The 26998-nt window shown below is 42.4% G+C and overlaps 1 protein-coding gene across 6 annotated transcripts in view; it reads left to right on the plus strand.

Annotated features, from left to right (window-relative positions):
* The window catches only part of CRB2 (crumbs 2, cell polarity complex component), a 66064-nt gene that overhangs the window by 33202 nt on the left and 5864 nt on the right, over positions 1 to 26998 (plus strand). For 3 of the 6 annotated variants that reach the window (XM_015279573.4, XM_004946009.5, XM_004946010.5), the window contains 11 exons: positions 3678 to 4373; positions 6614 to 6809; positions 7348 to 7487; positions 7952 to 8134; positions 8648 to 8761; positions 19318 to 20262; positions 20746 to 21302; positions 22086 to 22251; positions 23055 to 23922; positions 24617 to 24733; positions 25205 to 25331. In XM_015279573.4, coding sequence (XP_015135059.1) covers positions 3779 to 4373; positions 6614 to 6809; positions 7348 to 7487; positions 7952 to 8134; positions 8648 to 8761; positions 19318 to 20262; positions 20746 to 21302; positions 22086 to 22251; positions 23055 to 23922; positions 24617 to 24733; positions 25205 to 25331 — 4008 coding nt within the window. In that variant the 5' untranslated portion in view covers positions 3678 to 3778. Of the gene's footprint in view, positions 1 to 3677; positions 4374 to 6613; positions 6810 to 7347; positions 7488 to 7951; positions 8135 to 8647; positions 8762 to 19317; positions 20263 to 20745; positions 21303 to 22085; positions 22252 to 23054; positions 23923 to 24616; positions 24734 to 25190; positions 25364 to 26998 lie in introns of those variants that run through there. The other 3 variants (XR_005840395.2, XR_003070956.3, XM_040649129.2) reach the window with 2 other exon arrangements.

The raw sequence follows: 26998 nt of genomic DNA on the forward strand, positions 1-26998 counted from the left end.
ATTGATATATACCTGGCTGTTGTAATTGTCGTTTGACAAGAACATTTAAATCATTTTATACTTGATAACTTTATTAAGTCAGTTATTAAAACAAAGCCTAACAAAACAACTTGTTTGCCTTAAAGTGATAGAAAAGGTCATAAACTCCATCTTTTAGGGAGAGGCTTTGTCAGCTATTTCTAAAGTGCAAAACCAGACCTACCCTGAGAAAGCTCAAGGCATGCTTTATATCTGACTGTTGGCCTTTGAAGTCCCTCCTAATCCAACTCTAAATGTCTGGAACGTGTTCTTCAAAGAAACTGAAGTCTTCTCCAGTTTCATTTCAGAGTAGGATTGCAGGACAGTATTACTGCATTACCTTTTTTCATGCTTTTTCACTTAAAAATGTCACTGATTTGTGTTATCCCTGTGAAAGGTAAAGGAGAAATCCTGAATGCCTTTGATCCAGCACCAACAGCTTCTATGGAAAGTTGTGAACTGCTGCCTTGGAGACTACTCTCATACTCTCATAAAACAGCACGGTCTTAATTGCCTGTTTTTATGGTCAGTATGTTGTGTGGCAGGAAAGGCTGATTTACTTGTTGTGCTTATTAGCATTGGTTGCATATTCATACACGATTCACATTCGTATGGTAATCTATTCCAAAATTGAGAGAAATTACTGTATGTCCTGGAGCAGATTGAAAATATCAAAAAAAGAACTAAAAAGAAAATCATACATGTTCTTTCTCAGTCTTGGTGGTAGCCTACTTTTCTGGTAGCCATGTAGGTTATCTTGCACAGAGTGTGTTTAGCTTTCTGCTGATGTCACCAGTGCTTTGATTGCTTCTTACTGCTGAGACTGTCTTTTCTGAGGTCACTTTGTAATAAATTCTGTTGTGCATTAATGTCTCATTTGTGGCAAATTAGTTAGCCAAAACTTTTAGCATTACCACTGAATAAGCATTAGGACTATGCTGTGTTTACTTGGGAACATGTTTTGTCCAGGAGAAATACTGCAGTTTAACTAGTATGTGTGATATATTCTTGGAGTTAGTGTTGTTAGTGCCCCGCAACCCCTACTAGGCAGGGGAAATGCATGGATAACTATCTGCAAGCTACAGTTCACAGAATAATTTGAAGTGATTTTGATACCATTTTATTTCGTGTGACATAAAGTTGCAGTTTCCTCAGCTTGCTCCATCCATGTTCTATGAGCAGCACTACTTCAGGATCTCAGTTAGTGATGTCTGGGCATCCCTACAAGTGGCCAACTGCTTCGTTCTCCAGGCACTTAAGGCTTTGAGGTCTCTTCTCAAAGCCTTTTCCTTGCTTTGAGATATTTGCTGTCTCTGGTAATGACCTTTCTCCTTGCCTAGCATCAGTCTGTTAAGGGAAAAGGTTAATTGACGCACACAGGTAATGTACATCCTTTGATGTGGAAAGGTTCCAGTGTTATGCTTGAAGCATCTCCAGCATCTCCAGCTGAAGAGCTCTCACAGGGAGTGGAAAGGAGCCTTTGCTAATAGCCTGTTTGATTTTAAATTCCAAGAGGCGCAGCAGTTCCTGTAATGACCACTGCCTTGTTCAGCAAGAGCTGAGATGGGTTGGGAAGTAGTGAAGAGGGGTTTTGCTTTCAACTTGGCTCTGCCTTCAGTGCATCCAACTGCCTCTTCTGCCTGAGGCCAAGAATGTTTTAAATTTACAATTAGAAGATAAAGTACAGAAAGCAGGAAAAAGACATTTTGTTAACCACTGAGACCCGTGGCATACAGAATCAGAATTTGTGGATCAATATGATAACATACACTGTTTATTAATAACTAATCCCAAAAATGGGAACATTTTTCTCCGCAGTAAGGTCCCAGGTCCTACTGATGTCATCAGTTTTAGACCTAATTCAAGTAACATTTAGTCATAGAAAGAAGTTAAATCTAAGAAGTTAATCTACAGTAGCAATGCAGGAAATGACTTTTCTCTATGCCATCCTGTGCGTAACTGATTCTGTTATTCTATCTGGTTATGAATACACATAACAAGATAGCTTCTGCTGTTGTTGGTAACTGTAGTGACATTCAAGGAGACTGGGATTTTACCTATTAATTTGCTACCGTTCTTTGGTAAACCAAGAGGGCCTTCTGACTTCTTAAAGAAACTTCATATTTGCTTAACTTGGCACAGCCCTTTTGTATTTAACTAAATCTTTTTGTTTGTCACTGACAAGAATTAATGGCTAATACAGATTACTGAGCAATGCAGTCATATGATGAACCAAATTAGAGTAGGTGCAGAAAGGTATACCTGCTGGGAAAGAATGTTGGAAAAGAAGGTAACGTGAAATTAATTTTATGCATCCTCATTTGCAAAAAGTGTTTAGACTGCCTGCTTATACTATTCCACACTAGCAATGCTTACTGACTGTTTGTTTAAATGTGAATTGCTTTCAAGATGAACTCTTGCAAATCAGAGAAATCATTCTGAATACATAGTGGTCTTGGGCTCTTTTCTTGTCACAGACTACTTCTGGCCTCTGAAAAGTGCAGGCTGGGACTGGTTACTCATTAAGTTTACAAAAGCTCATATCTCCTGTCTAGTAAATCTTTTGGGAACAGTTTCCTGGGTTCCCACCCTAATTGCTACAGAGATTCCAGGCAGATTCCGTCATCCTTGTTTTCTGCCTGACTGGGAATCTGAGAATAAAAGGGTTCATGGCGGAATAATGAGATTGCTGGACAGTGCAATGCTCAGCAACTCTCCCCAGCATCATATGAGAGAGGAAGGGGAGGGGTGAGCAATAGAGATGATGATGGGAATAGAAGGGGCTGTCTAAATCCCTGAATGCCCTCCCTCCCCCATCAATACTGCATCCTAAAAGAAGACTTAGAATCACCACAGTCTTCTGGTGGGAGGAATTAGGGGGAGGTCAGGGCAGGGGCAAGCTTTTGTAAACCAAAGTCTCCTATAAATCCCTTTCAGGCCCTAAAGCCGGATGCCTCCACCTCCACGTACAAAGGCTGGGGAGCTGATGGGGTACTGAGTTGATAGAAAACCACTGACATAGATTAACAACTGGATATGTAGAAGGTGCACCAGAGCAAGGCAAATATAACCAGAAATGGGCTGGGATAACGATGGTGTGAATGAGAGAATAGTTAAGGTCAGCTGAGAAGTGATGCTATGGTATGTGATCCTGGCAAATCCTTAGAATGGAGAACACCTTAAAGTTTTTCTCAAAAAGCAGTGCGGCAGTGAAGGCAGAGAGCTCTGGGTGGTCAGAGATATGCGGGCTCCTCTCTGTTTGATACCTGCCACTGTTACCTCTCGATGTGAGGTGTGGGGATTCCCAGAGACATTCCTGTTGCTGGCTGGCCCACAGTTATATACAGAACACGGCAAAGATGGCAAAGAGCTGTTTGTGCGCTGGCATGTAAAAAGTAGATTCAGTGCTAGTGCTTCCACTTTCAGTGTGAAGCAAAGGCAGGACTCTCACCAGGAGCATTACCTATTTCTCTGATACCATCACTAGTGGACTAGCTTAGAAAAAAAAAAAAAGAATCCTTAGAAGCAGCAGCTGAGACATTAAGCCTCAGTCAGTATCTTAAAACATACCTCTGAGATGTGTGTGGTGATTGGCAGAAGAGCTTTTATTTTCTTAGGCTACTTAATGCTAACTAACAAATTGTTTGTTTTCTCAACAGGACCTTCATACTCTGAAAATGATAGCAGTTGTTCATCATCGCCATGTGAAAATGGCGGGAGCTGTAAGGATTTGGAAGCGGGGTACCAGTGCATCTGCCCCATGCACCCCATAGCCTACATGGGCATTAACTGTGAACTCCTCTATGATGCATGCACTAAACATGATTGCCCTGCCCATATGATTTGCAACAAAACTCCAGGACTTCCGGAATATGAATGCATCTGTATGCCTGGCTTTACAGGTATTGATTGTAGCATTAATATTAATGAGTGTGAGAGCAACCCTTGTAAAGATCCTCGTTTTGAATGTGTAGATAGTGTAAGTGGATACGCCTGTAAATGCCAAACAGGACTGAATGGAGAAGGCTGCCAAAACTCTGTGTGCTCTAGCCACCTCTGCCTAAATAACGGGACGTGTGTCGAGGGTCCTGGGGACTATGCCTGCATCTGCCAACCTGGCTTCACCGGGGCCCACTGTAAAGACAACATTGACGAGTGCGCTTCCAACCCATGCCAGAATGGAGCCATCTGCCGAGACAGGGTGAATGAGTATAGCTGTTTCTGTGTGCCTGGGTTCCAAGGATACAACTGTGAAATAGACATCAACGAGTGTGCATCCCGGCCCTGTAAAAACAATGGCACCTGCCTGAATGAGATGGATCACTATCTGTGCAAGTGCATCCCCGGCTACACAGGTACCCTTTCTTGCTCATGTACTACCCTCTTGGTTGGGTTACATCTTGCTATTCATGTAGTTCCACAATGTGCCTGCTGCTGACAAGTTCAGTAGCTCTCATGAGAAGCTGTTGTTTTACAGCTATGAGACTAAATCCCTGTTGCACAACTCAGGTTTGCTGAGTGTCTGGTTCTGTGTTGGAGTAATATTGTAGTGTTTGTGGCTTCCAAGCAATAGTTGAGGCTGATTTCCATGGATAGTTCAGATGCTGAGAGGCATGGATCTAAGAATGAATGCGGGGGCACTATCTGAGTCTAGGAGCACTAGATATCATGTAGGTGTGATTAGCCTCACTATGTAACAAAGGGAGATATACAAGAAAAGAGATTTAGTATCAGGAGTACAGTTAGTGTTTTCAAGTATAACTGTTTAACTGGTTTGTAGTTCTTTGGCCCATCCTTCAGGATTTGTCGGAGGGGAATAGACTTTAGAATAGGGTGGCTTTCATTTGGACACTTCTTTTCCCATTCTTTGATGTCTGGAGAATGTTTCTTGGCATATGACTTAAGTATCCCTTTTATGTGCATTTGTGCTATTGATGACTCAGAGTAATCTACACCTGTGAGTTATCTGTGAAGGAGGCAGTGGGAGATTCTCCTCCTTCTAGCCCTGCTATCAGAGTGGAATGCGGTTGTACTGTGCCCATTTCTGCCTGGTACCACTTAGCACATGAACTTTCTCAGCCCTTCCTCGCTGTCACAGATTGAAGTGTTTCAAGAGTTAGGTTGCTGTGAAGGAATGCTGCTGATTACCAGTGGAATGCAACATCAGGAATGTGTCTGATGCTGAGTCACTCTGATAAAAACGAACAGAGACTTGGGAGGAAAGAAGCAGAATTTCTCTGTAGACCTTAAGGTTGCTACTGATTAGGGTATCAAACATAATTTTGCAAATCAGTTTCCTTTGACTCTGTTCTTGAATCATCTATTAAGGATTATGGGATTCCACTGGTAAGGAAGTGATAAAATAACCCAAGCAACCAAGTTATTCTGATGTTGGATATGGGCTTTACGGTCTAGTGCTTCATCCTGACCTCAGAGGTTCTAGCACCACTGGTTACTATGGCAGGTTGTTTCCTGGTACTTTCAGCTGGAATTTGGGTGAAGGGAGTTTTGCATGGGTATTGACAGGTTTGAATCAGCAGATTAGGGGGCCCACATTCCTGAGGATTAGGATGGCCACTCCAATACGTCCTTAGCCTTTAACGAGAAGCAGAGCTTAGATAGATTGGCAGGTGCCACTGCAATGACTAACACGTGGAGATGATGTCAGGTCACAGACAATTTCAAGTGGTGGAATGTAGTATGGCAAGATAGTTGCATAGGAGTTTTCATGGGAGGTGTTACTCTGTCAGTGAAAGCTGAGACTTTGGACCAAAAATACCTGATTTCTTTTTACTTTTGACTATTAATACACAGGGCTAATACCTAAATTTTAGTAACATTTCATAATACAATGACTTACTAATATATGGTATCACTGTAATTAGCATTTTGCATTGCTTTAATGCTTTTTTTCTAGGTATCTCAAAGCAAGTTACAAATATTATTTAAACAAATGGATCAATGTCTTGGAGAATCAGGTAGTGATCACTTTTTCCATTCCCAAAATGCAACTGCCTTTGATATAGAACACTGGATATTGTTAATAGCAGCACCACACAAGTGAAGAGTACCATGTCTAACTTAAATTGCATGAGGTATATAACATATAAAAGCTTAAATAACCCTAGCTAGCAGTGTGATTCTCCTCATCCCTGTCCTCTCTGCCCTGAAAGGATTCCCAATCAAAACAGCTCGTAGAGTCTTAAGGTGTGCATGCAAGTCAGATCAACGTGGTTTACTCAGAAATTGAATGTCATTTGTGAATTGCTGTCTAGTTCGTTGCTTCAGCAAACCCAAATGAGAGAAACTCAAGCTCTGTAAATTCTGTAAACTACTTCTAGTTTTGTTAGAAGACTAACATCCAAAAGTCTAGAGAAAACAATTCCATTTTTCAGTAATAAAGAAAGGTCCATAACTTCTAAGAATCGCACGCTGTTTTTAAGCTCTCTGTTTTTACAGCGAAATTAGAAAAGATTGCTGTGCTGGCCAGTTGGATTTGATAACATGGCTTTTACAATTCCAGCTCAGAAATGCAAGCAGTGCAGATATGCTTTGATGGATTTTCTAACACAAATATTTCTCTCTTCTAACCAAGGCGTAAACTGTGAAGCTGAAATAGATGAATGTGATTCATACCCTTGTCAGAATGGGGCCTTGTGCAGTGATCATATTGGGTTCTACACCTGCACCTGTATGCCAGGTTACCAAGGAATCCAGTGTGAGGTGGACATCAATGAATGTATAAGCCAGCCATGCCAGCACAATGGAACATGTCATGATCTTATTAACAGGTGAGAAATCAGTATTTGTGCAGTTAGATACCAGTACGGATGTAAAATTCTGCTTAGTGTGACCTAACCAAAATTGGAGTAGAAATCCATGGAAAGAATTGGATTTAGTGTTTCCTACATTCCTACAGTGGTAGTAACTGAAGGAGTGATTAATGGCAGCATGTGAGAAGGGCCCTTTCAATAGCAGAACTCCTTGGAGGCTTACAAGAAGGTAGAAAGTGGTTCCTGTTATTGTTTCCATCTGACATATCGGATGCAAAGGGAAGTGATTTGCAGATCATGATCAGTGCAAGCAGCTGTTGAGAATGTACCTGTGTGTCAGTGTGCCTTTTCACAGGCATACTGTAGGTTTAGACATTGCTGAGGTTGACATACTCTGCCAGTAGTGTGGCCTGTTTTCTCAGAAGGAACTGTCTTTTTCCTCTGCCCACAAATGCGTATGAAGACTAACTCCAGTCAGCTCAATTTGCTCTTTCCTCACATGAGCTCAACAACAAAATCTGGAGGTTCTGCATCACTCTGTTTTGTTGCCCCACAGTTACCAATGTGACTGCAGTGACACAGGCTTTGAAGGGGACCACTGTGAGTTGGATATCCTGGAGTGTGCCTCTGAGCCCTGTCTGAACAATGCCACATGTGTTGAAGGAATCAAGAACTACAGCTGTGCCTGCTGGACAGGTAAGTTTGAAATGTATTTTGTATGTCAGCACCCAGGCATACTGCAACAGAGAGCACATGCTGAGTTGCCCTGTTGAAGTAGTAAGGATTTAACGTGGTCCAACGTGAAGTTTTGTTATCCAAAACAATGAGGCTACCGCTGCATCTCCCTTTACCAGTCATCCAGGATCAGATGAACCTCTTTGTTGGGAAACGCACCCTGATCTTCAACCATAAAGTTTCCTTTCTCTTCTTTTCTGCTTTTCCCCGTGTGTGTTTTTCTATCACAAAGTAATAGTTTCTTGCAAATTGGTTATCTAGCTCCCTCCTTTGACGTGCTGGAGAAACTGGAGGACTCTGGGACTCTGTACTCAACGAGTTGCATGTCTTTTGGCTCCTATTCTCATCTTCAAGGCAGCCACAATACCTGGGTGACTTGTTCTAGTGTAGTTGTGCGTGATGCTTACACAGAGGTCTCCTGGCAGGTTACACAGGGCAGCATTGTGAAGAGGATGTGAACGAGTGTGCGACAGATCCCTGTCACAATGGAGGTGTATGCTTTGAGCGATCCAACCAGTCTTATTATGGATCACAACCTGACTTCCCCAGCGATTTCAGCTACAGCCAAGCAGCTGGTTTCCTCTGTTGGTGCCAGCCAGGCTTTGCAGGTAGGCTTTGTGGTAAATGTTTTCTCCTTTCTGCTACCAATAGACTGTGGTTTGAGTAGATAGGAACGATGGGTGAAATACCACTCACCCTTTCCCCTGGTTTATAAATATCTATAAAAGCATGGATTTAAGAGCTGGGGAAAATGCTTGGAAGGAGCGGCTAACAATAATACTTTATTGTGTTGTTTGTTTGTTTATTTGTTTCTTGTTTTTGAAGAAAAAGATGAGAATTTGGTCCACTTTTGTGCAGCAGTTCTGATTCTGCCACAGTTCCCTTTCCTGACACAGGCAAATCACTTAAGCTTTCCCGGCTTCATTTTGCATAATTGTTTTAATGATAGAATCTATTTATCGGAATGCTAGGAGAGTCATGCACAGTTTACAGAATTCTTCTGTATTTTTAGAAGATAGAAAAGAACTGCAAAACATCATGATTGCAGTTGTCTTTCAGTTTGTATCCTTCGCTGTTGCATGCATGCACTAATGTTGGTAATTTATATTTTCACTTCAAAGGGGAGACCTGCTTTACTAACATCAATGAGTGCGAGTCTCAGCCATGTCAGAATGGAGGTCACTGCGTGGACCTTGTTGATGGCTTTCTTTGTCATTGTTTACCAGGTTATTCAGGTAAGGTTGATGAAGTTGGGTGGCCGGAATCAGGTCAGTCTGGCTAACTAATGTGGAGTTGCTGTGTTATTGTTTGGCTGCAGGACTGGATTCCAGTACTGAGTAGCCCAGACTGCGAGACAGGACTGAGAGAAACTGTGGGGAGCTCAGTAGCTGTGAAGGGGGATTTCTGTCGGTGCTCAAAAAAACTACATAATTTTGATCAAGCAAGTTGATAGACTCTAAACTAGAATTTGAAACAGACAGCTATATAGAAAAGTCTAAGAACAGACTGTCTGGGGACCTACATCCTGTAGTATAAGTTCTCTGAGAGAACTGTGCTTTTTATACATAAACTATGAAATGAACAAAAAAACCTTCATTAAAATAAAACATAACAAAATGCATTTTAAAAGGTGCATAACGCTTTGAATGTCACAAGCTACTGACTGTAGCAGATTGGATCATCAGCACATAAAACATCTGTAAAACATCTCTCATCCCTAACACTCCTGGATGATAAGAGCCAGAGATTTTTGGCTGAAGGCAGTAATTTGCTGTGTTAGGAGGTCAAAAGGTCTTTGTGATGTGAGCAAATGCAGCCTTCTCTGTTTACAAGGGAACGGGGAGTTTAGATTCTTATACAAATGCCCTGTCTGACCCTAATGGGTCTCAGTTTTCTGGCGGAGAAACTAGGGAATAGTGAGTACACAGCATCAGCTCTGTTGGGAGGGTGCACTGCTGACTGATGCTGACGCTTAAATGAGTTTAGAATATTGATTCTCAGTTTTCTGCATCTTCCAATTCTGTACATACTCTCCATTTTGAACAAATTACACCAAAAAGTAGTTTGTAAGAAAGGTGGTCCCCAGCACAATCTAATCGTCATGTATTTTTGAGGCGGATGTAACCTTTCTACAGTGTTCCTAGGCTGCCATCTCGTGGGAAAAAGAAAAACTCGAAGCCAGTATAAAACTGTCTTTCAATTTCTTGGAACAGCAGGTAGCAGCATTCCAGAGTCTTAGGTCTGTATTGCGTGGGAAAGTTCTGTTTTCCCTCTGTGGTCATAATGATTGAGCAAAGTTGGAGCACGTCCGCCCAACCTTTTCCTGGGAACCCATTACCACAGGTACTTTCACACCCAGAATCTCAAGTCAACTCCTAGTTAACACATTCTGTTAATTGGGCTGAATTCTTTGTATGATTTCATGGTGTATCTAGTTTGCATTGGATTCCTAATTTAGGCCTGGTCAAGAAAAAATCGCTTTTGTAGGTGTGGCCTTTGAAAATAGGCTCTTATCAAAACATTTTTAATGGCTACTTTTTCATTAGTTACAGTGCTGCACTCATGAACTAAGATGTTCTCTAAAGAGATGGTTTAAAGTTTATCCTGCTTCTCATAATTCCCACTCACATGCGGGCCCTATTCCCTTTTCCTCCATCATTGCCTCTGCACCCCTCATAGAGTTCAGAATTTCATTTTGCTCTGCCACACTGCAGATCTGTTTAATCCTCTCCAGTTCTTAGTGTGCTTATGGGTAGAAAAGCTGACAGGAACACGGTATGATGGGTGAAGGAGTGCTAGAGTTCATTCTGTTGCATCAAATTTGGGTTCATTAGTACTTGAAGGGGATTAGAAGCAAGTTGCTCTTCTGGATATTGCTTTTGGTAAAGGACTTTGTTTCATCTGAGGTAGTTCTGACACATTAAAACAGTGAAAGGCTGTGAGCAGTCTCTGTGAGATCAGTGAGTGCATGTGGAGGAGTGAAGCTGACAGGGAAATAATAGCAATTAATCTCCCCTCCTTTGTCAATTAATCCCAGTACAGTCATGCTGGGTAAACAGCTTATTACTTCATATTAGGATCACAGAACAACTTTGTGAAGCTTCCCATAATGTTTCTGCTCAAAACACATCTCTGTGGCAGCTTAGATCTACCATGAATTTGGGTTTAAGCTGCCTCCGCTGATTAAAGTGAACTTGCTACTCTGATGAAGAATGCTTTCTTGGGGCAGCAGGGGGTTCTTTCAGTATTTTTTTCTTCACTCTGAGGAATTTAGGGGGGTGTTGGGATAACAATGTGAGTAAGGAGAAATTCATTCTTTGCAAATTAACTGCCTCTGTGCTGTCTCAGGCTCTAGGGTTGCAGGGAGGTGAACCGCTCTTCCTCTGAAACATAGTAGTTGGAAAAGCAGTGCCTCTTTCCAAGGAGAACTACATAATAGGTCCTGAGAGTCAGTCCAGTGCATTAGTTTGTGCTTTAACAGAGGATGTGCCCTGAGAGGATATAAGAAGTGTGAATTAAAAGATTGCATGGATACTAAATGAGGTAAGAAGGAGAATGAGTCTTGTGTAGCCTTGGACTTATGTCAACTGTGGTCACAAGAAAAAGCATATTAGGAAAAGCCAATCTTTAGTAAAAAAGACAAAATGAATTATGTATTTATAGGAATGATTTCAATCTATCTTGTGTATAGCGGGCCTTGGTTTAGGCCAGGATATTAAAAAAAAAAAAAAAAAAAAAAAAAAGGACTGATGCCTCTGTTTGGAATGAGAACTGACTTTTAACCTGCAAGTATGTAATCACTGAAGTGGAATTTGACCAATTTGTTCTTTGAAAAGTTTTGAATGACTTGAGCACTCCCACTCATATTTCTGCTCCTGCTGAAGTTGTCTTCAGAAAGGCTGTGGCATCGGTCAGCCTGAATGAGAGGGGAAGAGCACCATCATTTCAATTGCAGCCTTCCGTTGGCAGGAGAACCTTGTGATCCTGGTTACATTTTGAGCTTTTTAGCACATGGCTTAGGAATGCTTGTACTTCCATGTGAAATCAGAAGGTAATGTGGTAAATTTGGGAAGGGTTGTCTTGTCAGTAGTAATTGGAGTGCTTACCAACCATTTCACTTTGTTCAGCCATAATGTCTTTGTCATTTGTCCTTAAAGAAGTAGGATACCTTCTGTGTAGCTGTAAATTATTCCTTTGCAAGAGTGCTGGCCCGGATCAAATAGGCTTGAATTGCTGGGTCAGGAGTGATGAAGTATATGGGAGATGCTTCTTTCTTCTAACCGCCCTTGTGATACAGGTTGGCACTTGGACAGATTTTTTTTTTTTTTTTTTTGCAGCTATTTTCTGATGTCAGATTTGTTTTAGAGATCTGGCCTCCACAGGCAGAACATTAGCAAGTAAAGGACTTGCTACCCCTTCAACAGAATCACATTTAGTAATACAGAGGAAGGGAGCAAGGGAGTAGTTCATGAGACATGCACTCACCAACGCACACACCCCTAGCTCCCTTTCCATTCCACTTTGCATCTGCCTTCATAGCTCCATAGTTAATGAGACCTTTTGACTTTCTTGTCATCTGATGAAAATGTTGTACCAAATGTGTTTGATCAAAAATGTCCTCTGAAATGCTGATACTTGCAACCATGCAGTCTGTTTTGAGCTATCCCTTTACATTGTTTTTCTGACTCGTGGACAGCCCGAGATGTGCTTGCTCACCACAGTTAGACTTTGGAGAGGATTATTAGAGGTGGAACAACTCAGATAAATTAAATTTCATTCCCTTGTTAATAAAAATCGGTGAAGCCCAGCTTAATTAAATCTTCAGAATCAGGAGAGGCAAATACTTGGGCAGAGTGGTGTCCCAGAGCAGCGCTCCATGGAGGTATGGTGAGCAGGTGAGATGGCTTCTCGTGGCCTCTGCCAAGAGAGGTGACTTGAGGATGCCAGACAGCAGATTAGATCCAGTGTTTTGATTTCTCACTTAAAATGCTTATCAGCACTGATGATTATTTTCAGTGATAACGAATTGACATGCTGGTGAGCCACTACTTGCAGATGTGACTGCCATGTTCACTTTGTGCAGATGAAGTTTCTGCTTTTCTGAGGTCTTAAGTTGGGGATGGCTGTCCCTGAAGCCTGGAAATAACTGCTTACATTTCAGGGACACATATGCCAACAGAGTGAGAAAGCTGCTGATCACTTTCTAAGAAATGAGTGAAATTGGGAAATCTGTCTAAAGTTAACATTTAATTTTCAGCCATTTTTCTGTTATGAGGCTTCTGACATATTCAGCGTTGTTTTTTTTTATCCTGACCTCCCTCAAGAAGTTCTATACATGATTGGGAGCAAATCATGACTGAATCTTGTAACTTGCATGGTTGCCAGTGTGTGAGAGCAGGGAATTAAAACCTCTAGAAAATGAAATATCTGATCAATTTCAGTTTCTTTAGAATCCTTCAAAGAATATCATAAGCTGGTTTGGGAGATACCTTTTATAAGTATTTTATCTCAAACACATGCGTGTACTACCTAGAATTTTCATGACAGTGTATTTTCCCATCATCATTATCTGTCTTTGAGAACACTAGACAGTCTAAATATACCCTTAAATTGATCCCAGGGAAAGAAGCAACTGCAGCTTCTAACAACGTAATGAATTTGGGAAGATGTAGGGGATCAGAATCTGTGCTGATTTATACTACGTGGTTTGAATTCAATATCTGTATTTCTAATCAGCAGCATACAGTGACTCTGTATATGTGTGTTTAAATACATACCCACATGTGACTGGAGAAGTAATGTTCTCCTGTCTTCACTGTTCTTAAATTGTTGCAGTAGACAGTTGAGTGAGCACAAACTACTTGTTTGCATTTGAACAGGAACAGCAGGGTCACCCTAGCTACTATAGATAGCACTGAAAATCTGCATGAGGATAGGACTATGCCTACACAACCCAGATGCGACTCTCTGGGAAGTTTTGACTTCAGACAGATACTCACCATATCCCTGGTGGTATGTTGACTGGTATGTTTGGACTGAATTAGCTCAGAAGAAAGTAAACAAACTGCAAGAGTTCTTGGAATGCTTTCTTTTAATATCTTGAAGTCATACTGTTAATGCAGCTCCCATACTCTTATTTTTGAGAGTTTTTGTTTACTGGGACCTTAAGTTGGTCAAAGACAAAGACTTGAAGTTTAGAACAAAAGTTCCTAGATAACATTTCTTCGTAGAAATGACAGCCTTCTCAGGCTTCCTCAGAACATGGAAGTACAAGTCTTCAAGGAACATTACCATGTGAAAATAGCCACATTCTTCTGAAACCAGATCCTCAGAGAGAAGTGATATTGCAACAACTAATTTTGTAAGGCTGCTAATGGAGAAAGAGAGCTTTGATTCTGCAGTCCCATGGTTGAACTGGTGCAGTCAGCACAAAGCAGGGTGTTTCCTTCCATTCCGTTCCATTAGATATCACATAAATGGGTTGCGGTAGTTAAAACTTGAGACCTTCCTTTGTGAATGCTGCACAGTGGAAATGCTTGTGCACACGAACGCACAGAGTGGGGCAGATGGAGGAAGGAGACTGTGTGAAGTGCTGGTCCCAGCGCTGAATGTACAGCGGGGCTGGGGCTGCGCTCTGCATTTGGAACTCTCCTTATTCATATGCTTTGGTAGTGGAAATACGGTTTTTGTCTTAGCCGGTAAAAAGAAAAATCCGTGTTTTGTTCTTATTTCATGGAACTTGGCACGGCTCACCTGGGAGGTGGCAAGGGCAAGAGATTGTCTCTTGACTTTCTGCTGCTGGAGCTAATGCTGTGGATACTGCAGGGTATTACTGTAATGCACTGAGGGAGAGCACTGCAAGTACGCATTCTTCATGTCAGCACTGACAGAGGCCAGCTGGGGAGGTTTAGAGCAGGGCTGGATTAGATCTCACTGCAGTGCAGGTCTCTGCTATATTGGTTAGTTCCATCTCCAATCCCTTTTTGTCTGACTGGCATCAGGGAGTGCTTACACACATTCTGCCAGTTCACTTCAGCCTTTCTGCCCTTCCCCACCCCCACTCACCCGCACTTTTTTTCCTTTACTGTCACAAATGTCCACAAGGAGTCGGCTATGAAATCTGTGCTGATTGGCGTGATCCTGAAGGGAATTTTTCTGCTAGCAGGTAATGAGATCTATACAGTAATTGCAGTGTGTCCTGAATGTTTGCGTGCCTGCTCAGGGCAGGGAGCTGGCTGTGCGATTAATGGTAGCTGGAGGCATGAGAAGGATGAGAATTCACTAGAAAGGAAGAATGTTTTTATTTTGAAGAGACCTAAAGTTTTGTTTTGGAAACTTCAGGGCCAGGAATTTCCTAGTTGCCTCAAGATAAATGTGGAGCAGTCAGTGCACTCCGTGTGCATCTTTGCTACAGTTCTGCCTTGCTCTGAAAACTGTCTGCAGAAATCCAACTTGGGGTGCTGCTCTGAGGCATTGTACTCAGGTGTACTTTGTAAACATGTCGATGTCTCCTGTTACTTCTGTGAAGCATTAGATTTCTTTTGACGGAATCTTTCTGCCATTTTTCTTTTTGCTTTAATGATTTTAAACTCCTTTATCAAGAAGTAATTTTTCTTTAGCTCAGGGGACAAACCTCAGCTGGCCTGTGCACTTCTGTGTCTCCTCCCCCACATCTCCTTGAGGAGTAGTGCACGGTGGGAGAGAGGTCAAAGCAGTGTGTTGCCATGGAAATGGCAGTAATTGTGCAAATATAATTGTGGCCGGGTCTGTTTGTTGCTGCTAATTCTCTCTCCCCCTCTCCCCATCTCTCCCTTCGCCTCCCTTCCTCCCCCCCAGTTTTCTTTTGGTAATAATACAAATCCTAATTAGGATGCACCAGGGAAAGGTTGCTAGGAATTCAGCTGTCTTAAGGGGAAAGGACGTCCAGCGTTGGCTGGGAAGCCCCACAGAACTCACATGTTTCAAGAAATGAGACCATGAATAGACCTCATCCTTCAAGTTTTTTTTTGCATGTGACAGCTAAATTAGAATCTTTTTCTTTGTATGTGTTTTTTCTTTTAATATATGTATTCTTATAGTACAGTGAATCTTTGCTTATTAATCGCAGTTAGAAACCATTACTTTCATTCAGAGAAGCTGAATGTGTGGATTTGCATAACGCTGCTATGGAACAAGACTGTTCTGACCACATCATTAACACTTCAGAATGTTTTGGGAATAAATTTGTTTGAAAACGATGCAGACTGTTAGAGCTTAGCAACCTCTAACTGCATGTTCCTGACCCTGTAGTTACTGGGACTGTGCACTGAACGCTGCTGAATTATCTGGAATCAGAGTGGATTGGGTTGGAAGGGAGTGTTTGAAAATAACTGTGCTCGGGTAGCAGCCTCTTAAATAATACTTTACTATTATTTTTAGACAATTAATTCTATTGATTTGCATTTGTTAGTCTTTAACTATATGAGAAATTCAGTACACATTTTAAAACCTAATAATGTAACGAATTACGTTGATTATTCAAACAGTGTTGCCAATAGTAAGAACAAAAGTAAATGTTTGAGCTTAGAAATTTAGAGGGTGCAAAGGAGACTCAGTAAGAGGAACTCGCTTTAAATGCATACCCAGAGAAGGATGCCTAAGCTTTCCTTAACAAAAGCAAATTAGTTTTTAACTTTTTTTAAATTATAGAATAGTGGATATCATGGAATGATCTGCACTTCTGGGTACTGCAATGGCCAAAACCAATAATCTTGCTTTTCTGAAGACAGGAAAAGTTCCTTTACTTTCCTGAAATCTCTAGCTTTGTTTGCACTCTGTGATCTGCAGCCAAACCCCAAATAACATACTTCTCTGCTGAGCTGAAATTAGCATCTAGGAAGCAATATTCAATAGAAATCTCCTACTATTTTATTTTTGGTGTAACTAAGAATTTGACAAATGGAAGATGTTCATGGTTGACAAAAATCATCGGTGATAATGAAGAAGGAGAGAGGGAGGCCAGCTGCTTGATGAAGGGTGTGATTATTGCAAGCTGTATAAAAAGCAGTGATGTAGAACAGGGCTAACTGCTAAGCAAGGGGTCACACTGGAAAAAACTGTTGCTAGATTTTTACAACTCTGGCGTGGTTACCAGTTCTAAAAACTGCTTCAGACTCAAATCTGATGCTGTGCTGGCTTCTAGGAGGGCAAGGATACCTTTTGTTGTTTTAGAGAACTTTTCTTTCTGATTAGCCATGTGAAGGCTGGCTGTTTGTTGGCAGAAACAATTAGGGTGATAGAGACAAAGCTTGTTTTTAATTCCTCTAGGAAGAACTGCCCTGCTCCTGCTGCTGAGCGTTTGCTTGCAAGGTTAGACAGCAGCATGTAAAGACCTGAAATTGCCAGCTCATTCTTTTCACCCATTTTAAATAAATGATGTAGAAATCACACCAGCTGTGTCCCATGGGAAAGCTTGGTGTTTAATTAGCCACCAGCCTGGGGTTGTGCACTCACCATAGGGACTAATTTGCCACCTGGTGTGAAGCACTCACCCACAGGTGTCAGCTGGGAGCTGGGAAACAGCAGCACAGGCAGGTGTTCCTGCTGCTGCTCCTGGGGACAGTGCTGGCCAGAGGGATGTGTGCAGGCTAGGAGGGAGAGATGGATAGGAAAATGGGGTTCTTGTTTGCTGCTGGCCCAGCCAGACATCTTAGAAACAAATTCATGGCCTGTCTCCATTTGTTATTCAGAACAATGCTATTTTCTCCTTGTTGCCCTAGTAAATAAATGTGACTGCTGTGATCTCAAAAGGGGTGGCATCTCAAGCACTTGGGACTATGCTGACCCTAAGTATCTTTCCAGTGCTATTCAGTGGCCTCTCCCCTGAAGTCCTACTACTGCAAACCTGCCTCTTAACACTCTGAAAGCCCTTCAATCCACTGATAAATCAGAAAACCCACTGCATGTGGTTTCTTAATTCTTCCCATCTTCTCCCACACTAGGGTTCTCCAGGCCCAAAGACATCCATTGTGCTTTATTTATTCCAGCACTTTTCTTTCAAGTGTGGTCAGAGCTTTGTGCCAAAATCTCATTTCTGCCCTTGCTTCTTCCATTTCCTCAGCAGTCAGGATCATGCCCCAGGGTCTGTGCCCTGAGCATTAACTGCTGGAGAAAAAAGGAAGGGCTGAGGTAGAATTAGCAATTCTGAATCTGTCCATCAGCTGGGCTTTTCTTCAAGGGAGATGTTACTGGCCAAATTCAGTGCTTTTCTAGAGGCACTACACAGAACAGTTCTCCTTTAATTTAAGAAAATTTTAGCTGTGTCCTAGGGGGATAGATAATAGATAATGTTGCTGGCAGAACAGCTCTAGCATAGCTGAAAATAGCAGAATTACCAGGGCCTCCTGTTTCTGTTTCAGCGCTTCTAAGAGCACATATGTGTTATGGTCTTATACTGGAACTGGAAGATGGTGTTGAGTCTTCACATACCTGCAGATAGCACTGTCAGCAGCAGCTAAATGCTTGGTCTCAAAAGGCTAAAGCAACTTGGTTGGACAGCAGTACCAGATGTTTGTGCAAGACTGGCTGCGAGGCATTGTTGGAGTGTGAGGCAGTTCACAACATCAGCACACAAATTCAAGAAGCTTCATATTTTTGTTAATTTTATTATCATGCCATCAAGTCCAGTTCCAGTACTCCAAACGTACCATCTCCCCTCATGCCTTTTTCCCTCAGGCAACTCTCTAATCTCTTTGACATGCCTATTCTGTCTAGTGGCTTTTCTTTACAAATGTCTTTTGTGTTTTGATTCCCCTCCTTTGTGTGCGAATTCCTTCTTTTTCTTTCTGCTGTCCTCGTTGTGCTTGCTAGGTAGATTCTGTGTGTAATGCTATTAGATCAGGATAATCCACGCTTGGCTTATCTGTGTGACTGTCTCTGAAGATTAGTGAAAACCAATGTTACGGACTTGATAAACAGTGAACTGGTTCAGGAGGGCTCTAATGTCGGTCTGGAGATGCTCAGGAAAATGACAACTGATTGTCATTAACTAGATTTGAGTGTAATGGTCTGTAATTTCATTGAGCCCTGTTGGGATGCATGTGCCTGGAGGAGACGCACTAACTGCCACACAGTATTCTTCACCCAGTTCACTTCTGCAGGATTGGAAAGAACTGCAATCAGCTTGGTACAAGTACGACAAAGTGCCCATGGAACATGTGTTGTTTCTTGTTTTGTAACGAACTGAGTTTTGTGAATGTTTTACAACAGGAGGGTTGTCTGGTATTGTTTTCCTAACTATGGAATTTGAATTTTCTTAACTGTGGCTTTCCAATAACTTCCTGGCTAGTGATCTAGTTAGATGCCCCAGCAGTGGTGCTTAAAATATGCTCCAGTCAGATGTATGGACTTGAGTTTAAATGTACCAAATCTATCTATGTAAGATGCATAAAATCCGTGTCTGGGCTGTCTTGTCCCTTTAATATCCTCTGCTTGCTCTCTCTACATGCTTAGCTGTGTTGTCTGGGAGAGGACAGGGGAGTCTGTTGGATGACACAGTCCGACTGGCTGAAGCTCTACAAACAGCACTCTGGACAGACAGTGCAGAATGATCTTTTGTTGCTCTTATTTTAGTAGTAGGCCACTCAGTGGTGAGTGCTTCTTGCTGGCAGCTCTTCGGCTTCTTCTGCTTTCCTGAAGAGAATGGCCTAGAGAGCAGCAGTGCTGGGGAGGTCGCTGTGCCTAGCAGGCTGGCTCTGGGGAAGGGAATTGCAATCCCCTGCAGTGAGATCCCATTTCTAAATCTCTTTCGCAGGTGTGGAATGTGCTGTTAACATCAATGAGTGTGAGGAGGGTCCCTGCAAGAATGGAGCTGTCTGTGAGGATGGCATTGCTGACTATACCTGCCACTGTGCCCCTAGCCAGGATGGCATTGTATGGGGAGGGAAGAACTGCTCTGTCAAGCTCACTGGGTGCCAGACACATGACTGCCAAAATGAGGCCTTGTGTATCCCGACTTACCAAGCTGAGAGCCACGGCCACCTGTGCCAGTGCCAGCCTGGTTTCTATGATGCCACATGCTCAACACCAACAACATTTTCCTTTGCTTCCAGAGGGTATCTCCTCATTGAGCTGCCCGTGAACAATCAGAGCAGGAGGGAGGTAGCAGGAGAGCAGCTTGCCAGTGTGTCCCTCCGGTTCCGAACCACCTTGCCCAGCGCCATCCTTTTTTACCGAGGCCATGAAGCTGAATACTTATTCCTGGAGCTCTTGGATGGCATTCTGCGTACAGAACTGAAGAGGCAGGATGAGTACCTCCTGCTGCTGGAGGAGCTGAGAGTTGATGATGGCCATTGGCATAAAGTTGAAGTTGTTCTGCAGAACACTGTGCAGCTCAAACTCTGGCACGACTCCTGTGATGCAGGTGTCTGCATGCAGAGCTCTCCTATCCCACACAATGCTACTCCGATCCCACATGCCTTCCTGAGTGTGTATATTGGAGGTGCTCAGGATCCACTGGCCAACAACACACAAAGCCAGCAGGGCTTTGTTGGCTGCCTGGAAGACTTGCAGGTGGATGCTGAAGCTGTGCTCCCGGTGGCTCTCCCTGTGAGCGAGGTTTCCTCTGTGACACAGGGCTGTGACCGCACTGAGTGGTGCCTCTCTGAGCCCTGCTTTCATGGCGGGCTGTGTGTGGACCTTTGGACAACGTTCAGGTGTGACTGTTTGAGGCCGTATGGAGGCCCTGCTTGCTCATATGGTAAGTGCCATGTGATTTACATCTGCCAGCTCCTTTGTCATTGGTGCTTCAGAGATACTAGATAAGCATTTACAGTACCTCCAGAAGCAAAATTTCCTATTTGACCAAAGAGAAGAATAAAGCAAAACCCTCTGTAAAGAAAATTCTTCTTGATTCCCTGTCACTCGCTCCTGCAGAAATGATAATCAGATCTGTGCTACAGATGTTATTCCTTGTCTGAGTAACTGTAAGAGAGTAGGGAAGTTGTTTTACTGTGAAAAGCTGAGCTTGAGCTTCAAGTGAATGGGAATGTATTGCTTTATAAACAAAACAGAAAGTGTTAAAGGAAGTTCCTTGGCATTGCTGAGTTAAAATTATAGTTATTTGCCTTCTTTATTCCTGTAAGACTTCTTTTCTTTTCTTTTTTCTTTTTTTTTTTTTTTTATAAAGTTGCTCTGCTGTAACCTTGTCAGAGAGCTGATGTACATTTAATTTCTCTTCCAGAACACCCAGCAGTAACATTTGGCCTGGAGAATTCTACTAGCTTTTCCTCTTTCATCCTTTCTGATAGCCTTGGTGCAGACTTCAACATCTCCTTTTTCATTCGTAGTCTGAAACCTAACGGTTTACTGTTGCAAATCAGCAATGAAACAGACCCCTGCCTCACTATATACTTGAAGAACGGCAAGCTAAAGATTGAGATGTTATCTACAGATACTGTGACATTTCCAGAAAATTTAGTTGATGGGAGAAGACATTTGGTAGCTCTGTCTTTCCAAGGAGGAATTGTTGGCGTTCACCAACCAGACACATATGTGGAGCTGGGACAACTGGTGGGAAGGCCTCTTTTAGCTGGCTATGACGTGTATATTGGTGGACGTCCTGACCCAGACAGCACTGACCTGTGGGGAGGGTATTTTAAAGGCTGCTTGCAAGACATCCAACTGAACGGCCATCAAATAGAGTTTTTTCAGGTTGAGAACTACAGTCTGCCAGATGAACTTAATAGGACTCAAAATATTAATTTGGTAAATGGATGCATCTCTGATAACACCTGCAAGGTAGGAGGTCTTGTTTCTCTCTGCATGTGTGCAGTTGTTTATTATAGGTGTGTTACTGCGGAACAGTTTGACTGTTGCTGGTACTGTGGAAACAGAACGGGACACCTGCACTCTTAGGCCTCACTCCCGTGATGTAATTCTTATCTCTCTTTGCCCTTTTTTTTTTTTTTATGTAACTTTTCAAATCTGAGACTTCTTTAAAATTAAACTATGGGGAAAACTTCTGTCTTGTTATGTTACTGATTTTGGCAGCTGTTTGCTTTGATTTGAATGCACACACAAAAAGAACCAAAAAGCCCACCTGAAGAATAGCAGACTGATAGATGATTAATATCAGAGGCCATAACAACAAAAATAATAGCAAAGAAGGACATTTCCTTCCCCCCCACCATCAGTAACAACGTACTGGTTGGAGTGATATGCTCAGAATAACTGCATTTTTCACAGAAAGCTTTAGACTGGTGTCCAAACCATGATTACTGTACGTGTGTGCATCTGAATATGGAGAGTTTGCAACAGCTTGAAGGTCAGCGTGCTGCAGACCAGTAGCTGTGTGGATGAGATGCTCTCTTAAGTACAGTGTCCTTGCAGACGTGCTGCCAGCTGTTCTTTTCTAAACTGATGGAGTTCTACCTGGAGAGATTTTGTCAATCTGCTGCCGATTCACTATTTTAATTACCCTTTCTCAATTCAAACGCTAATTGTCACATTTCTTTCCACCAGGTTCTCTTAGATCCAAACATGAATTATACTGCTCCTAAATTGTGCTATTTTGCCTTACAGTCTGAACCATGTCAGAATGGTGGAAGGTGCATTGTCACGTGGAATGATTTCCATTGCAGCTGTCCAGCAAATTTCACTGGGAAGTTTTGTGAAGAGAGAGTCTGGTGTGAAAGTGACCCATGTCCTGAAGCTACCACCTGTATAGATGTTCCAGCAGGATATGTGTGTGAGTACTGTTATCCTGCTTATGTGTTGGTAAAGTCCTCAGGGTCTACAGCCTACTCTATTCCTAATTCTCACTGTTGTGATAAATATAAACACATGCTGGAATTAGCAAGCTAAGAATGGTGGCCAAGTACGTACTGTTACAGGCAGCACATACTTTATGGATTTACCACTGGTATGTGACAGAGTGAAGATGACACTCAAAGATGTTTTATTCTGTTACTGAGACTTGATCAGGGAGGAGCCTGCCCTCTATCAGAGAGCGATTGCCTGCCCTCTCAACATTGCAGTGCATGGGCTATCTTTTTTCTCTAGTGTTCATTCATTCCAAGAGTCTTACATTGTTTCACTAACTAAGACAATGTGTTTTCAACTAAGACAGAAGCAAAGACAATGAAGAAAGCTAGATAGTTTATGATTCCCTGCTTTGGAGGGAATGTTCTTAGTGGCTGCAAAGTGTCCAGGAACACAGGATGTTGGCCAATTTTCAGCAGCTTTGGATGTGTTGCTTTCCTAACTTACATCCTATTTTTTCTGTAAGAAAAAGGTGATAGTTTTATTTGTGTGCAGTGCTGTGAAATTAATGAGTAAAAATTGCTAGATAAGAGCTAGATATTACTAGTAGGAGTGTAATTGTAAACAGGAAGAGCTTTAATGATGCCAGCCACTGAGCCTCTAATCCTACTCACACAAAGCTTACGTGACTCTTAAGAGACGAAACGTGCCAGGAACTTGCATTGGCCTGCTGCAAATATTACACCTACTGTCTTTCAAACCCTTGATGCACTATTCCTTTATTTATAGGTCTGGCTAACGCAACATTTAATAGTTCTGCTACCATTGAATTTACCACCAATACATCAGTGACTAGAACTCTGGGCAGCCTCCTCATGGATTTCAGAACCAGAGACGAAGACGCTGTTTTGCTTCGGGCTATGGAAGAAGTGGACTCCCTCCAGATAGCTATTAAGAACTCCTCCTTGCTTGTTGACATCAGGAGTGGGAATAGTATTGAAGGTGTCAGCTTCCTGAGTCAGAATGCTGTCACCGATGGCGCCTGGCATACAATCTCTCTGTCAATGGAGGAGCCTTCTGCACTGTCTTCCAGATGGGTGGCTCATTTGGATGGATCTATTAATATGACTCTGCAGGGAAATGCTGGGAACCTGGACTTCTTAAAGAACAACGCACTGATTGTTCTAGCTGAAAACTTCACAGGCTGCCTAGGACAAGTGAAGATAGGAGGGATCTATCTGCCATTCACCTCCCATCTCTCATATCCTCAGCCAGAACAGTTCCAGCAGTCCAGCAGAAGAACTATCCAGTTAGGCTGCACGGGGGCTGATGTTTGTGCTTCTAGCCCTTGCAGCAATGCTGGCACCTGCAGGGACTTGTTCAACTCCTTCAGCTGTGCCTGCAGTGCTGGCTGGGAGGGGCTGCTGTGCGAGTCCAATACTGATGACTGCCAGTCAAGCCCATGTGTTCATGGAAACTGCACCGATAGACTAGCAGATTTTCAGTGTGAATGCTTCCGGGGATATATTGGGAAGAAGTGTGACATCAATGTGGATGACTGTGTGCGGCACCAGTGCCAAAATGGAGCTACCTGCATTGATGGGGTTTATGGCTACTCCTGCAAGTGCCCAGCACAGTATTCAGGACCTCGCTGCGAGTGGGTACCTTGCTTGGTTTGAACTGGGATAGAGAAGCCCCCATGTAAACTGGACTTCTCCTTTGGGGCACTTGGGGAATTTTTTTAATAAGGGTTATATTTATAGCATTTGCATTGGGTTGGAAAAAAATTCCAGCCTGTTTTAGTTACAGAGATAAGCTTCATATCAGTAAAGGAAGTAGGAATCAATGTATTATTTAGACTTCCATCTACTTGTGCTGTTTAAACTGAATATTGAGATAAATATTTAAATGGTTGAACTTCAGTTCTCAGATCCACTGAGGTTGAATTTCCTGTTGTTTACTCCTTTTCTGCTGCTGATAATTATCTAGTGCTTGCACTTTTCTTTTTGTGACCTAGCTGTGGTGCAGTGTGGTATTCCAACAATATCCTATCGCTACTTCTATTTTCTTCAGCAAGAATAAGCAACTGTGAGAAGAGTCCCAGTACTGGACGCTGCTACCACATATTCTACAAGCAGTACAAACTCCTTTTTGTGGGATGCTTAAAGTAATATTTGGTTACTGTGGAAAAGTTCTGAGACTTTTCCCTTCTCAAATTGTGTCAAAGCCTTTCCTAGAAAAACCAATGACTGTGCTTATGACCCTTGCCAGCTCAGACTCCACTGTATCCGAGCATGCTTTTACCTTCCTCACAACTGATGGCTTTAAAGGTGTTCTTCTGCTTTTCCCAGATGGCCGTTCCCACCTGAGCAGTGTGGTAAGAACTTCACCTGTCTGAATGGTGGCAAGTGTACCACTGAGACCTGGGGAGCCAACTGCACTTGCAAGCCAGGCTTCACTGGAAGGAAGTAAGTGTTATTTTTGTGATGCCTTCAAAGGGGCTTGTGCTCTGATTTTTACATCTATGGGATAGCTGAACAGGTTCAAATGCTTCATCCTCTTATATATCCTTTTGCCATTCAAATAACTCCTCCAAATTATACTGTTTATTTTTAGAATGGGTGGGCTTTATATTATACTGTTAACAGTATCAATTTTCACAGCATGCATCACTTTCAAGTATTTTTTTTTTTTGCCTCATGAGGATTAATTAACTGTGCTAGAGAATCATACTGGCTTCAATCATACAGAAACGACAAATGGAGGATTCGTATGTGTAAGACTTCCACTTTGCTGGACCCTGGAGAAAGCACCTAAAAAAGATGTAACAGGAAGGTTTCAGATAAATGAGGTTTTTGTGGGCTGTTTGATCTTGTGTTCTATGACACAACAACATATGTGAGAAAATTCATTTAACTCTAATAGCTTTTCCTTTCCAGTTGTCAAATTAATATAAACAAATGTGATCCAAACCCCTGCCAGAATGGAGGCACCTGTCAAGACTCTGAGAACAAATTCAAGTGTTTGTGCAGTGCCAGCTACACTGGAGAGCGCTGTGACATTAACGTAAGCACTTCCTTCCTTTTGCTTTTGGAAGCTCCTCCTTGTTCTTCCAAACTTTGAATTATGAGAAGCATCAGCAGTAGGCTTAGTAGAATCCTTGGCTACCAGGGTATTAGTGAAACTGCCTGTGTGCTGTGTGTGTCTTGGCTAAAGCACACTGGTAAGCACACTTGGCGCCAAAGAAACTTGAAATGTGAAACAATTTTGTGGCACTGCTGTTGTGTGTTATTCTTCTACATTTAACTGCAACAAATATTTCTCAGTATCCATGTAGGCAGCAGATGGTTTACAGAGCTGTCTCTTGGACTTTCCTTAGATTTCTGCCTTGGACAATAATCAAGCTATTGCAGCTGGACCTACAAAAGTACTTTTATGCCTTATGCCCGTAGCGGTGGTACAAAAAGAAAATGAGATATTCTAGTTATATCTGTTTCAAGTAAGAACAATGAAGACAAATTTGATCCAAAGCTGGAAATGACCAGCAGCAAATGTAATACATGTGGAGTGCTAAGGCTGTTTTTGCCTTCAGTAGTGTAAATAAGGCAGTAAGAAGAGGCAAGAATATGGAGGACAAGTTGACAGTGAATAAAAACTTCCCCCATTTACATTAAGTAGGAAGCTATTGGATAATTAAAATGCACAGCTTGCAGGAAAACCAGGAGCGGTTGATCCAGCTGAGTTCACACGGTGTGATAGAGATGTGCAATGCACCAAACAATGAGATAGTGTCTCAAATGTTAGGAATATTTATTTATTTTTGCTCTGCCCTCTTCTGTTCACCACCTTGCTCTCCCTCCCACTGTTTCTTGGAGAATGGAATTTAAGCTGGCATTTTGTCTTGGATGAGTTTAGTTACAAAGTAGCTTCTCTCTCCAAAGATCATCTGGGTAGAAATTTGTTTGGAGATGACAGACAAAATGAAACTGAAAAAGTAGCATGCTTCTATCTGCTGCACGTACTTCTGCCTGGATGGGCAATTTCTGTGATGCTTTTTTTTTTCTGCATAAGCAAAGCATTGCTGTTTGAGACTGGAATCCTGTTATATCATACACTTGCTCTTTTTTGTAAAGCTGTTGCATGGGCAGATAGCTTGTCTGGTAACCTGGGAATGTACTAACCCGTACTGCATGGAATAGGCTGTGCACCAAGGTGGAGTCTGCTGCTGTTGCTGTTACTAAGGTCTGCATAATGCATGCACTGTAAGGTCACACCTGACGTTTCCAGTTTGCATGCGTAGACTCCTTCAGGTATCTGTCTCTTCTCTCCCTGGACTCTTCCTGTAGATGCTCTGGATTCATTTCCATCACACCCACTGCTTTCTGCAGAACAGCCTTTTCCCCCTTTAAAGAACGGTGCCTGTGGTGGGGTCAGGGAGGACAGGCTATGGCTAACAGGCGTGTATGCTGTTAATGGCAGTTGTAGAAGCAAAAAGGCCTTAGCTGCATTCTCTTGCTCTTTCTCCTTCCAACAGCAGCAAATAAGAGCATGGAACAGGCACTAGGGTAGTTTCTGCTTAGTTTCTTCTAAGAAACTCCTGCAGCAATGGTAAAGTGCAACTAATCTGCATGCTTGTGCAAAACTGGGACTAATTTCTAGCGCATGCCTTGAGTTTCAGCATTCTCAGAATCAATTTAAACTTCACTCATTTGAAAATGGAAGACGGGCTTTCA

Source organism: Gallus gallus, chromosome 17 (assembly GCF_016699485.2).
Source record: "Gallus gallus isolate bGalGal1 chromosome 17, bGalGal1.mat.broiler.GRCg7b, whole genome shotgun sequence".
Classification (NCBI taxonomy): domain Eukaryota; kingdom Metazoa; phylum Chordata; class Aves; order Galliformes; family Phasianidae; genus Gallus; species Gallus gallus.